The sequence below is a fragment of the Triturus cristatus genome, chromosome 7 (assembly GCF_964204655.1).
Source record: "Triturus cristatus chromosome 7, aTriCri1.1, whole genome shotgun sequence".
In the NCBI taxonomy this organism is placed as follows: Eukaryota; Metazoa; Chordata; class Amphibia; order Caudata; family Salamandridae; genus Triturus; species Triturus cristatus.
The window spans coordinates 1,384,580,624-1,384,595,257 of NC_140590.1; the positions used below are offsets into that span (position 1 = coordinate 1,384,580,624).

General features: G+C 42.8%; 1 protein-coding gene across 4 annotated transcripts in view; it reads right to left on the reverse strand.

Moving 5' to 3' along the window:
* PLCG1 (phospholipase C gamma 1) overlaps nucleotides 1-14,634 on the reverse strand; it is a 398,460-nt gene that overhangs the window by 46,441 nt on the left and 337,385 nt on the right. For all 4 annotated transcript variants that reach the window (XM_085619110.1, XM_085619111.1, XM_085619109.1 and 1 more), the window contains exons 23-25: nucleotides 13,813-13,882; nucleotides 2,542-2,699; nucleotides 1,585-1,681 (exon numbers count right to left, since the gene is read on the reverse strand). In XM_085619110.1, coding sequence (XP_085475236.1) covers nucleotides 1,585-1,681; nucleotides 2,542-2,699; nucleotides 13,813-13,882 — 325 coding nt within the window. The remainder of the gene's footprint in view (nucleotides 1-1,584; nucleotides 1,682-2,541; nucleotides 2,700-13,812; nucleotides 13,883-14,634) is intronic.

The following is a 14,634-nucleotide window of genomic DNA, read 5'->3' on the forward strand; positions in this document are numbered from 1 at the left end:
TGCTAAGAAGTCACGGCTTAAAATGTATTAGAGACTGAACTCGCCCTTCCCAAGGGTAGCTAGGAAACTCCACTAATGCACCAAACCATGACAAGCATGGAGAACCTACAGCTGTAAATTCACCCCAATCTCGGCACACATTGGCCTCCACATTATATGCTAAATCTCCTTCAACTACACAAATGAAACCTCAACCTAACCTTTAGTTATTAAACATATTTCACGCCTGATTCCCAAATCCAATCTGCAACGCACAAACGTTAAGTCTACGTAGACAGTGCAAATAGCCATAATAAGCCTTCATTGACTGATGGTGAAGTGGAGGGGTCATTTGGATGCTCTGCATGGCTCCAAAAAAGCCATCATATAGGAACCAACCTTTCTGTAAAATAAATAAATATATCCTCAAGTGCAAGAGCAGATGCCCAGGAAACACGTGTTAATTCTCCTACTTGGCGCTAAAGTAGCAGTAGTTGCCTCTCACGTATGTTCTTTTAGGAAACACCTAAATCTACATCTGTTTCTTAAAGAGGTCAGCTATGCAGGCTTTGGTTAATTGCATGAGCAAAGAGATAGTTTATGGCTAACATATGCTTAATATATGCATATTTAAATAAAATATGTATTATATAAATATATTTCAACCTCAAGCCCTCTAGTACCACTCTTTTACAATTAAATCTAGACTGCATTGTATGTCAGATATTCCAATATTAGTTCATCACAGAGTTGTGGCAATTAATAAACGCAACAAATACACAGTTCAAAACACAAATGACTCGGAACTTGTCTCACTTCACAATGCGTACAAGTTGAAGACTCTCAATCAATGAATCAACACATGTCCCATGGCATAAAAATGTGATATGTAATGTGTGAATTGCATTTGATGTACACGATCTCCCCACGTATGTATGCACTCTGTTGCTAGGTTTCTGCTATATATATGATATCAATATATACATTCAAATACATTTTTAATTTACCTCCTTCCCTGACTAGGTTATATGAATAATTACCTTCTAATGGTCCTTACATAGTTATACCAGAAACAACTATAGCATTTTTGCTTTTATTAAAAGGGGTTTCTAGGTTTAGGCTTGTGGGAGTAGCACAGAAGCATTAGGCTGCAGGAGAGTGCATTAGCTGGAAATAATGAAAGGCTCTTCCATGTGGTAGAGGAGAGAACTCCTGGGTAATAAAGCAGTAGATGGCCTAAGGAAGCAGGGAGGGGGGAAGGGGGGGGGGGGAAATAGCATATGGTAGTGGAGAAAAGATGTAGCTTGGAATAATGATGAAGGAAAGCTGGAGAAGGTAATGGTGAGGGCAATACAAGAGGTAATGGAGAGACTGACAGTCTAGGATAGAGGGAACAGACAATCATGAAGAAGTGGGTGAGGGAAGGAGCACTAGGTAAAGGGTGAACAATTAACACTTGTTTATGAGAGAGGGCAATAAGTAGTTTCATGTGATAATGCAGTACCATCGGGTTGTGAGGGCCGGCAAAATCAGGGTGTACTGGTGGATGAATGTTTTAGGACTTAATAAGAGAGGGTAGTAATATTGGGTTGTGTCACTTCTTACTCTCTTCATCAAAAGGTACGGGCCGGCAGTAGATGACGAGTTCAGACAACTCCAGGGCAATCTTTTTCCTCCTCTCCATCATCTTCCCTTCCGTGAGCTGGAAAAAGCAGAATGGAATACATCAGAAAAACTCCCATTAGGCAGCAGGATGACAAATCAATAGAAAAACGTTGCAGAAAAAATACACAACAGCACAGCCCAGTTTTTGCTTGTGTGGCCTAACTAAAGATTATCGTCACTCTAGGTAAGATCTCAAATTTTGGTTTAAATTGGGCACAATGAAATTGTGTATTATCTTAAATCATAAAGGCTAGAAGGATTCGATCTACAAGGCTTTCAGGAAAGGCAGCAATACCGAGACTGTGAAGTAAATCTACTATCTGGAATGGCAGCAGGTTGGGTCTCATTCATATTAAACCTGGATAGAGGGATCAGCCAGTGACATCCCAAAGGTATAGCTGCCATATTGAGACAGATTTTAAACAGAGTGCCCAGAGTCCATGAGGGAGGACAGAACAGAGACATGCGAGAGGTTAAACATAATCTATAAACACCCTTCAAAGTAAAGGCATGAGATACCCCAGGGTTACAAGACTCATAATTAGAAGAGAGGGAGTCAGGAAAGTCATATCCCAGCCAGGGTCAAGGTCTCAGACTACCAATAGTTTCTGTGGTTGAAAGCCCTTGATGTATCCAGCTGCCTCACCATTGTGGTTGAAAATCCTTGATGTATCCAGCTTTCTCACCAATCCACCAAGCACCTGGTTGCACTGCTCATAACAGAAATCCCAGTACTTGTCTTAACTATAGCCATCTACAGCATGAGCTGCACTAGGAAGGCTACGTCTTCAAAATGTTGGGTGCTCTATTCATGAGCTCCAGAAAGCACACAGTGTAATAAAACGAGAAGGGCATGGTGAACCTATGGTAATATAGCGGCCTCTTCCTGCAAGTTACCTTAGCGTCTGCAGTCTGTGTTGCCTCCCGGATTTTCTTCACCCAGTCATGCAGATCTTCCAGTGAGTCTGCTGCCACATCCAATGTGCAACGAGATGCAGAGGCCATACTGATGGAGAAAATATATGACCTGTTGTTCTTTCCTTCTGGTCGAATGGCTGCAACACACATTCCAGAGAATTAACTTCATCAGTATTTACACACACATTATTTGTTGTCCACTTTTATAATTTTGTCTGATTTAAAGTACTTCATCACACCATCTTACCAAAGATTGTCATTTGCAATAGTATCCCAACTTCCAACAAGATGAGAAAGGGAATCAGGTGTAAAAGTCAACCCCAGCGTGGGGGAAGACTGTAGTTTTCCTGCTGACACAGGAAGTGCTCACGGCATCCAGATACCATATACGTTTTTTTCACTGTTCGACAATTAATTTGACAGATGTTTTCCTTTCAATGATACCCTCAGCCATCTGCCCTAGAAGTGCTGAATGCCTTTGTAAAGTCACGTTGCACGCATGCTGACATCGGTTAAGCAGACGCCCCACACACGATGCTCTGCTTGTAAAATACCAATATTCTACATAAGTCTTTTGCCAGCTTTGCCTGCAGAAGCCAAGAAGTGAAAGCATTCGACTGACATTTCATGGAGTGTCAGTTAATTACTGATCGGCCAAAGAGAACATAAGGGCAACTATCACATTCACTGTAATGAGAAGGCAAGAAATTGAAGGCAAGGCAGTTGGAATCCAACTGTCTCCCTACAGCCATCAACGGGCTAGATTCAGAGACAGAGAAGCCTTTGCCAGAGAAGCTGAGGTGCATGTTCAGAATCAAGAACAAACTGCCCCCTCCCTCCCTTGTTAACTGCTCAGTTATATGGACTGCTGATCGTATCTTTGTGGAAGGAAGCAGTTTTGACAATGCACTACGTAATGTAACTTCATCTTAAAAGTTAGTTGAGGAGTCACTGCAAATAATCTTGTAATATGTTGCCAGCTGTTAAACGGTAATTGCACCCATAATAAAAGATCTGGTGTCTATTTGCGATTAGTGTGTGGATGATTTGCTTCCAAGTCAGACAAAGGACACAGATTTTGGCAAAGGGCACAGAGTTGAGGCTTATGCTACCCTGCCACTGAAGGGTGGCATAATAGGGGGTGTACCCACCCGAGGGAAGGGACCCATTGGTCCTAACCTGTAACTACCTGAAATGCCCCTTAAGCTAGTATTTAGGGGCAACCCCGAACGTTGCCGCCTCAGCCAAGGAGAGAGAAGAATAAGAACCGAAGATCCGTGCCGAAGGAAGAAGAGGAGGACACCAACTGACTGGGCCCCAGTCCTACCAGCCTGTCCCGAACATGACCTGCTCCAGCAGAATCCCGGTCTGTCTTGCAGCCAGCAGCCCCCAAAAACACAGCGGACCATCCCTACCTTCACTGAAAATACGTTGTCTCCTGTGAACACCGTATTTGCTCACCAACAGACTCTGGTTCCGGCCAAATCAGCGAGTCTTCACCACTCTGCACCCGACGACCACGGCCCGAGTTCGGATGGCTCAACACCACGAGGAGGTCTCCCTGGCTATCCTAACATGGAATATGGTGATCCCTTACGTACCTCAAATCTCCAGACTATGCCTGCAGCCTCTTTTTGGAGGATCTCCCGACCGCGACTGAAGCCAGTAAGGACAACACAATGCCAAAAGACACCCCTGCACCCGACACCCCGCGGCCTTAGGTGGCACAACCAACTGTGTCCCGGGATCCCAACTTACCTCTTCAACCCTTGATCGCCTCCAGAAGATCTACATCCCTGAGCCTGCAGTGTTTGTTGGAACCAGAGAATTCCCTTTGAAAACAAAAGGGGACCCAACGCCAAAACAGTACCCTGCACCCGGGTGCACTTTGTGTAATAACTTGAACCACCCCTTTGCCCTGAGCTTAACTCCAGGAGCTTTGCTCCCTCAACCTTGTTGCCTGCTCGTGAGCAGCCACCAACCGGAGGCCCCCTATCCCCCATTGGATAACACTGGGCCTCAGCACTCTACACTGGGCCGCCCCAGTGCAGCTGAGGGCACTCTTGGAGTGCATCCTTGACCCTGGGGGAACCCTGGATTTGACCCCAGAAACCCAACTTCCAAAACCAAGTACTAACCCGTAAACCGATAACTTAATTTCCTCCCATAGAATTGCACTGACTGCTTTTCTAAGAAAAAAGTTCTAAGTGTGGAGTTGGAAATTCTATGAAAAGTCATACAAGTGTGTTTTGATCAATTGCATTACTTTATCCAGGAAATGTCCCAGTGTGGTATCCAGGTATACCACACTGAGTAAGAAAAGTAATCTGAAAAGTAATCCAACAAACTACTCACAATGTAATTACAAAGTAACTGAATAGTAATTTCAACTGTTTTTGAACATTTGAGTTACCTGTAACCAAACCAATTGCATTCAACTGCATTTTAACTGTATTCAACTGCACTATTCTTACAAAGTACTATTACACTTACCTGAGCAAGGCCTTGCTTGGTTCTAGAAATAAAATACAACTATATAATATTTTGTATACAAAACAAGTTGGTCAGAGTTTAGTCTCAGGGTGTGTGACATAATTTCTTGCCTGAGTGTGTACAATAAATGATTAACACTACCCTCTGAAAAAGCCTTACTGCTCGTCCACACTACCACAAATAGAGATTAAGGTATTATCTACTTTAACCTCTGTAAGACTTCAGGGATTCACTGGATTCTGTGGACACTATACCTTGCTTTGCAGGGGTGTGGAATTTAATAAAGTATCTACATGTCCATGGGGCAGGTTGCTTCATAAATCTACTTGTCCTGTAACAAAATCCACTTGTCCCTTTTGTGCCATGTAATACGGCGACAAATTCCGGCAGCAATTTCATTATTTAAGAGATCTGATATAGCCTCTCTAATTATGCCAGGGCTCGTACGGGTTGAATACTAGCAATTCCCTTATATTGCTACGTTTCTGCAGCTCTACATGCTGGGGCTGAAGGTAGTGGTAAGCAATAGTTCAAGGGTTGGAATGCCCTTTTGAGTCTGTGCTAACCTACTAACTTGCGTGTTTTAAGGGTTTGCACCAAATCTTTTCTAATCTTTTCCCATACTGAAAAAGGTTGGAAATTTACTCCTAACAGTGGCAGACGTAAAACTTCTTCCATGGTTGGGAAAAAAGTGGTTGGAGGAAAAGTGAACTTGAAACATTCAGATTTTCACATGAGCAAATCTACACATGCACATTTGCTCATGCTAAAATGCAGTTCACAAATATTTTCTAGGAGTACTATTTCTTGGCCTACTTCTGTAAATTCTCGTGAATTCACGGAAACTATATATATATATATATATATATATATATATATATGCACTTAATGCAAGGAAATATACAATGGATGCACTTTTGAGAATTTCTTCAATAATTGGGCCTCTAATTAGGCCTCGCGTTAACCATGACCCTTTGTGTTTAATAAAATTTTGTCTCTCTCTCTTTTTCTCTCGTTCTATCAGGTGGCTTCACTGTAAGTGACAGTATTCTGCTCTTTTACAAGGAGCATATTGGCACACAAAGTAGTTTTGTTCAGTGCCTGAAACTGCTGTGGCAATGTGTGCTTTTTGAGAGCAAAAACAATTTTTGATTTTGCCAATGCTTCTTAGAATGGTGAGGGCCCAGCAGCTCACACACCAATAAGGTTTTACAAAAACCATGCCTAAACAAGTCACGCATTGACAAAACCATAAGGCTGACCACCAATTTCAGACCTACTGGCTTTGCCAATGCTTGTTTATTTTTGTTTCCCATAATCGTATTTAAACTGGTTACACTGATTTTCCATTATGAATATTGTTGGGAAATGCAAGCATACATCAACATGGAACTAAATGATGCTGCAAAGATATGGTACCTAAAACCTTACAGTAGTTTAGCAAAATGTTTTTTTCCTACTTGCATTTTTTTGTGAACATTTTATTTTGAAAGCAAAGAATCATCACTTGCTTTCAAGCTTCGGCAAATATTTGCATATAATCAGAGAGCATTCTGGGAGCATTATACATAGCCTCATATTACTAAACTTTGAAAACGTGTGTACACATTTATACTGTAACCACCGTCAGTAGTGCAGACCGAGCTTACAGCATTTACTTTTAGTACTCACCCTAATAATAAAGGCTTTGCATTAATGAACCATAAATACAAGCTTGAACAACATTTAACACATGGACACAAATATAACCTTAACTGCAGACATTACCCTTTCCTGATCCAGAATGTGGTACTGTAAACTGGCAGCCAAAGGGTTGGCCCTACTTGTCCTAAGGACAAACCACATGAAAACTTGTTGCCCTTGACCCCAAACAATATGTCCCGGGCGTCGGGCTATAGGAATGCCACATCCCTGCTTTGGTATAGTATATGCAGAGCCAGCTTCCTACAGTCTCCACTTCAGGTAGCCCACCTTAGGGGTGGTACTAGCCTCAAGGTGGACACCCCTATCTAACTAGCTAATTTTCCTGCCCTCTTTGAAGCTCCCCTGCCTTGAAATGCTAATCTGCATGTTATTATGTGGGAGGGGGTGTAAACACCCTCTGTTCAATCAGGCTTTGTGTCTTACCTCCTGAAAGCAAAGGCAAGGCCCTCGCCCTTGGGGAGTCAGAAACTTGTCCCTGATGGCAGGCTGGCCAAAACCAGTCAGTCAGCAGACCAGTTGCCGGTAGGTTTTCAGTGGGCATCTCTAAGGTGCCCTCTGGGTGCATGTATTAATAAATACAATACTGGAATCAGTGTGGGTTTATTCATATGAGATATTTGATAGCAAACATCCCTATTTTCAGTGAAGCCATCATGTAACTGGGGAACTTGTTTTCACCAGTGTCCAGCCCATGCTTTTAAAATGGTTTCCCGGGCCATTTGTACTGGCAGTAATGGAACTGACCAGCACTGGGGTATATCTGCTCATGCAGTTATGGCCTCATATGTAGTATAGTGCATCCTGCCTTAGCTCTGTAAGGCCTGCTGTAGAGGTGACTTGCCTATACTGCATGCAGTGTCTGTAGGCATGGAACACAGGCTGTATGCCATGTCGCGTTTCCACTTTTGTCTGTACCAAGACGCATAGACTGCAGTGGCAGTCTGTATAATTTTGGTGAGGGGTCCTTTAGGGTGGCACAATTGATGCTGCAGCCCTTAAGGACCCTCTTTAGCCTCCTTGCCCTAGGTACCAGGGGTATCATTTACTAGGGACTTACTGGGAGTGATAAAGGTGTTGCCAATTGGAGAAACAACTGTGCAGTTTTGGGAAAGGGATCTGGAACTGGGGACCTGAATAGCAGGAACCCAGTGCACTTCCAGTCAAAATCAAATCAAATACCAGGCAAAAGGTGGGGGTGAGCATGTCAAAAAGGGGCACTTTCCTACAAATGCCCCTGGAAATGAATCCCTAGTTTTGATTACTTGTGAGTTAAACTATCGGACAAGTTTAAATGGGAATCTCAACATAATAAAAGCACTCTGGTAATATTACATAGAACTAAAGCCATCCTTTGATTACACAAGAGGGCCCATTCTCGCTCAATATCACCTGCTGTTAAGGTATATTGTGCTAAGGTTCAAATGCAGCATTGTTTGGAGCTGAAGTCTGGGACTGGGCCGACACCCAGAAGCTGGGAGCAGTTGAGAATAATTTTATAATATCACTTATCTCTGTTTTGGTCAGCACTCACCGTATCAGTCTTTTTTCCGATTTAGGTACAAAATGAATTTCAGATGTAGCACATTTATAGCTTTTAATGTACTGGATATGCATCTGGTCAACACTAGAGCTAGCAGAGGATAGGGATTCTCTAGGGGACCAGATGAAAATAAGTAGTACTACGAAGGTGCCCTGGTTGAAGTTTAAGTTTGTTTCTTGTTTGTGTAGGAAGCTAGGTTTAATTAAACTATGGGAAGATACTGGAAATATTCGCAAGGTAGAGGCTGTTATTCTAAAATCCGTTTATTGGGCCTATGCTTGCGAACAACAAGTTGTGAGGAGGACATATGGGCACTTAACTAAGTAGTTTATTGAGTTTAAGCCAAACCTGTTCTAGGAAACTGGCTCTATATACTACACCAAAATGAGGTATAGTGTGTATAGAGTTCAAGTTACCCCAGAGGTAGGCAGAGGTTAAAGTTAGATAGACCCTTACTCTCTATTTGTGATAGAGTGGTTGAGCAGTAAGGCAGTATCAGAGGACTGTGTAAAGCATTAGATGTACACACTCAGTCAGCAAATGAATTCACACACTCAATAACTGAACTCCAGGCCAATTGTATTTGTATAAAAATATATACTGTTTTATTTTTAGAACAAAGCAAGCCTGGCACAGGTAAGCATTAAATACTTTTCAGTAATAAGTTACTGGTTATAGAAAAGTTTGAAAATGTAATAGAAATTGTACTTTGTTTATTTACAAGGAATGCAGTAGGTTGCAGCACTTGGCAAATACAGTACATTGGAATGAATAGGCTTTTTCAGTAAATTGCAGGTAAGTTACTTTTCTAGTTACTTTTCCAACTCAGTGCTGGATGCCTGGATTCAGCACTGGGACATTTTCTGTAAACAGATGAGTAAATACGTTTTGGTTATTTGTGCGATTTTTAAAGAATATTTTTAGATTTCAAAGCTCCACACTAAAACCTTTTGGAAGAAAATTGTCCATGTTATCCTAGGGAGGAAAAACAGGTTATCGGTTCACAGGTAAGTAATTGTCTGTGGGAGTTAAGGTTCTGGGGATAGACTCAGGGGTCCCCCAGGGTCAGCGATGTACTTATGTTTCACCCTCAGCGGCACTAGAGCGGCCGGGTGCAGAGTGTTGAGGCCCAATGTTATCCTACGGAGGATAGGGGGCCTCCGGTTGGTGGCTGCTGGCAAGCAGGCCACACAGCTGTGGGAGCAAAGCTCCTAGAGTTTAGGTCGGGGCAAATAGGGAACCAAATTAGCACCCAAGGTGCACCCTCAGCGGCACCAGGGCGGCCAGGTGCAAGGTGCTATTTTGAGGTCGGGTGCCCTGTTTTCAATGGAGAACCTCCGGTTTGCAAAAGCACTGCAGGCAGGGAGACGAAGGACTTCTAGGTGCGACCACCACTTCGAGAGGTAAGTTGGGAAGTTAAGGGTTGGTTAGGCACCGTTGGTTTGGGCATGGGAGAAGCAGTCTTTGGAAGTGAAGGCAGGCAGGCAGGCAGGTCTTCCGGGGTTTTTGAGGTTGCTGGCTGCAGGACACACGGGGATTTTGCAGGAGCAGGTTCGAGGGGAGAGAGGCCGGTAGGTCTGGGGCCAAGTCAGTGAGCGTCTTCCTCTTATTAGCTGGCTGCACGGCTGTTCGGTCCTTCTTCTTTTTGCCTTCTTTCTTGTCTGGATCTGAGGATGCAAGGTTCAGGATGCCCCCTAAATACTAGATTTAGGGGCGTTACAGGTAGGTAAGGGCAGTGACCATTGGGTCCCTTCCCTGGGTTGGGAACACCCCCTATCGTGCCACCCTACAGTGGGAGGGGGGCAGGAGCCTGTTCCTGGTTGGCTAGGTCCCCCATCTTAAAGATGGCGGAGACTCAGAGTTGTGCTTCAACTCGCCTTCCCCACCTGAGAGGTGGAGTTGGCAGAGGTGGGCACGTCTTTCCCTCAATTGTTTTTCCCGACGGTTCTCCCGCCCAAAGTGGGGGTAGAACCAATGGGGACCAGATGCTGAAAGCAGCAAATGGTTTGGGGAGGCTCACAAAGGCAGCATGCCTTTGAAGCTTCCCCTTCGTGAACCCTGCCAATCCTGGGGGAGGAGGCTTGGCACCTTGTCCCTCGATGTGCATTGTTTCAGGCCCCCCGAGAGCAGCAGGCTCTAGACTCAGGGGTCCAGAAATATGTCTGTTTGTGGCAGCCTAAGCAGCCACTCAGTCAGGTCACTAGAAGTTGGTCGAGTTTCAGGGGGCATCTCTAAGATGCCCTCTGTTGTGCATTTTACATTAAATCCCACACTGGCATCAGTGTGGGTTTAATGTACTAAGCAGTTTGATACCAAAGTTCCCAGTCTTCTGTGTATCCATTATGGTGTTGTGGAGTTCGTAAGAACAAACTCCCAGCACCATATATTCTTAATGGCAGCACTGCACTTACAGTGCCCAGGAATGGACTTGGGCACTGTAGGGGTACAGGGCTCATGCACCTGCACCCTCAACACTGGCATAGGGCACCCAGCTAGAGGGGTGACTGATGAATGCCAGGGCAGTGGTTTGTGGGCATGGCACACAGGGATGTGTGCCAAGTCGACTCTTCACTTTGTTCTGCACCAAGACACGCAGCCTGCAAAGGCAGGGTGTGAGTGTTAGGGTACAGGACCTCTAAGAGTGGCTCAATATGTGCTGCAGCCCTTAGAGGCCTTCTGTGGTCACAGTGCCCTGGCTACCTGTGATACCATTTACCAGGGGCTGACGTGGCCAGAGATACCAATTGGGTTTAGGCTTCAATGCAGTTGTAGGGAAGGAACATAGGCCCTGGGTACATGATTAGCAGGAGACCAGGGCAAACTCAGTCCACATGCAAAAAAGAGGGCACTTTCTCACACCTGTACTTTGAATAGTTTCGGGATACAATCACACCACCCCTAGCCAAAAGTCTATTTGTGTGGTTTCAATTTGACAGTCTACCCTTGAATGCATCCTGTAGCAAATGGAAAAAAGATCAGACTTCAGACCTGTACCCAGCCTGTAGTTTGGTCCCCGAGACAGAGGAGTATATTTTATTCTTCTGCCCACAGTACCGCTGCTTCCGCCGCAAATAGATACACCTAGTGTGCTTAAACCTGGGGGCAACTGCCTATCTAGCTGCTCAGAGAATCTTAAAAAATAATACTTCAAGTCGGATTGTATTTGCAGTTAGCCGCTTTTTGCTAAATGTATGGTGAATTTTTTGACCCGGCCACACCAACAAGACAGTGTTAAAAGTGCTAGCCATACTAGCGTGCTGTATTTGGCTAGGCTTTTGTAGAACTACAGACACTTTGCACCTTATAAACCCTGCAATTTCTGATTTTGCACTGCTATATGGGTTAACTACCGGGGGCTATTTGTTATTTAGTTGCCCATAACATTTTTGAAACCGGAATCCCCTGGTCTAATTGCATTTGCTAATAGTTGTTTTATACTAAATAGAAGTTACAAGTGTGTCAAGCCTCTGATTTAGTTGGCTTAAATTGAGTAGCTGCTTTTAATGAGAACCAAGATATTTTAGTATTGTGTATGATTAGGTTTTAATAGAATCGCAGATGCTTTGCACTATACACATTTTGCACTTTTTGGCTGTGTACTGTTACATCGCTAATCAAACGCACTAATCTGATCTAAGTTAAACTGTTATCTATCCGTTTAGAGAATTTTTAGGTCCAATAGTTTACGCTGCCAGTCGTCCTTGGTTAAATGTTTGATATAAGCATGTTAAAAGTCTTTGGTACAGTAAGCTTAATTGTGTAGCTATCTTTAACATTAACCAAGATATCCTAGCACTGCGTACTGTTTGGTTTCTGCTGAACTCCTGACACTTTGTACTTAATAAATAATATTTGTTGATAACACTGTTACATTGTTAATAAAACATACAAATCAGATCTTGTATTTTTTATTCTTAATCTTTTTAGAGATTTGAGTATTCACTTTGTATTACATTGTTTTAAAGAATGACAGAAAACTATAGGTATTCATAGATCCTATGGTTGATTTACACATGTGATATGCAGAGTATGTATAATATGGAATTTGTGAAATATCCTGTGGCTGTTCCCTGAGAAGTTTCATGAGACAAATATGCAGTAAACATCAAATTTTTAAGATTGTTTTATATTTTTGTAAGCGTGACTTTAATATGCCATTTCTGATGTTTTTACTGTATGCTTTGATGGTTATGGTAACCAAATAAAGTACTTTTGAAGTGAAAAGCCCTCGCACATTATATTTATGGGAAGTCTTGTGGCTCAGAGTTCTTTGAACCAAAACAAGCTGCAATATCAGAGTCAAAAAATAGATGCCAGAAGTATGCAGAACATTTGTACCGACAGTCACACACTTTATGTACACCCTGATAAGTTGCAGGCAATCTCATTTTGCACTAACTGCAAGTAGTGTGTAATAAATCCATTTGCCCAGATCGCAAACAGAAAAGATACTCCTCTGAGATCAATCGGTGTTTCCATCTACACCCCACCATTCTCTTACATTCCAACATTCACCACTTGCACTAGTCAGCTATTTGAGTCTACGGTATTGTGGACGATACTTCTTCACCCTTTAGTTCAAAGCCATTTTGCACAATAAATAGATGCCACATCACTATTTTATTCTATGCAATAATGCCTATTTGGTCCTATTCTAATATTCAACTACAACCCATAATGCCATTCAATTGCTGGTTGCTTTATTGTTCTTTTGCAGACCTCTCACGTTGGTTTTTATAATGTCCATTTGATTATGTGCTGTTCTGCCATTTAATCCCATTTGCCTTGCTAATTTAATTTGTTCCCTTTGGCTCTATAAATCCAGTGATTTCCAGCATCCGATTCCATATATATCTAGGTTTCAATTCCATACCATATCATTAAGTTCCATCTTATGCAGCTATCTGACTCAACCCCTTTTCACCACACTATCAATACTTCATGCTGTAATTTTACTATTAATGCAACGGACTCCAAATGCCATTAGACTTCAATTTATCCCTGTGAAGCATTTGATTCTGTCCATTATGATAGTTTGACTCTTTTCAGGTACAGATACCGAGGCATATATCAGTCATGACAGTCGACTATCAGGGTACACTATTATATGCTATCAACATTCAATTCTGTATCACCTAATAATTTGATTCAACCTTGATATCGAATTCAATTCTTTCACTTTGGCACTATAGCATAGCATTCTATCTTGCTAATCCTACTTACTGATGCATTTGCATTGTATCTTTTTACACAATTCAACTTTATTTGGTTCTGTCCTCTGATCCTGCCCCACTCTAGCAACAGATTTTATATTATCAAGTTATATTTACAGTATGACAAACATGCACATCCAGTTTCTCACTACATCTTCTATACATCAGAAACCATAAAATAAAACGTCTTTACTGATGCGTTTGGGGGGAAAGACTAGATATCAGTTTTCTTATTCAACCTAAACTCCACATTTCTCCTTCAATTTCACAAAAATGTAAATCAGCTGTAAAAACACTCACCAATTTGGCAAGATGGCACATCAAGGACACCCCCTAACAGATCTCCCAGAGGGCTGTTCTCTTCCAGGAGCTGTTGGAGATTAATGTAGGAAGGAACATTAGCATTAACCACAGAGTTTGATAGCAAATGTCATAGTGGATGAGACAAGTGGAAATTAATGAGCAGCCCAACTGAGGTGTGGACGAGTGTAGCAGTCCAGTCACACCCTAAGGCCATTCTTGAGTAAAACAGGAAGCAATTAAGGTAATGTCCTTTGACTTGAATAAGACCCAAATAAGGGGGGCTTCCTAAAAAGGAATGGGTTCCCTTTAACCCCTTCAGTGCCACGCCCTTTCCCCGCCCTGTGCCAGGCGTTACATTAGCGGGCGGGGTTCATGACGAGATAGTCTCGTCATGGGCACAGCGCAACCGTGCTCCAAGACGAGACTATCTCGTCATGGGCACTGAAGAGGTTAAGAATTGGAACTTCCTAATTGCCAAGGTGACTCTCACCTTCATTTTTAACAGCAATGCATGCCAGACTCTCTGCGAGACAAAGCAGAACAAAACATCATATTTCACCAGCAACAAACAGTGCCACACTGGGCACAGTTCAACTAGACCCCAAGAAACTGGTCGGAAAAATGCCAAATACGATTTTTAGAACCAGCAGTATACTCTGCAAATAAAAGCTGATATTTAGGAAAAGAGAACACATGGTCCTCCTGGCCTGAGGCGATTTCCTGGCTTTACCTTAGAACCTCGACTCACTCAGTTTTCCAGCGGCCATGAGATAGTGCATGAAAATAATCTGAACTTTCTACAACAGATACATTTGGAAT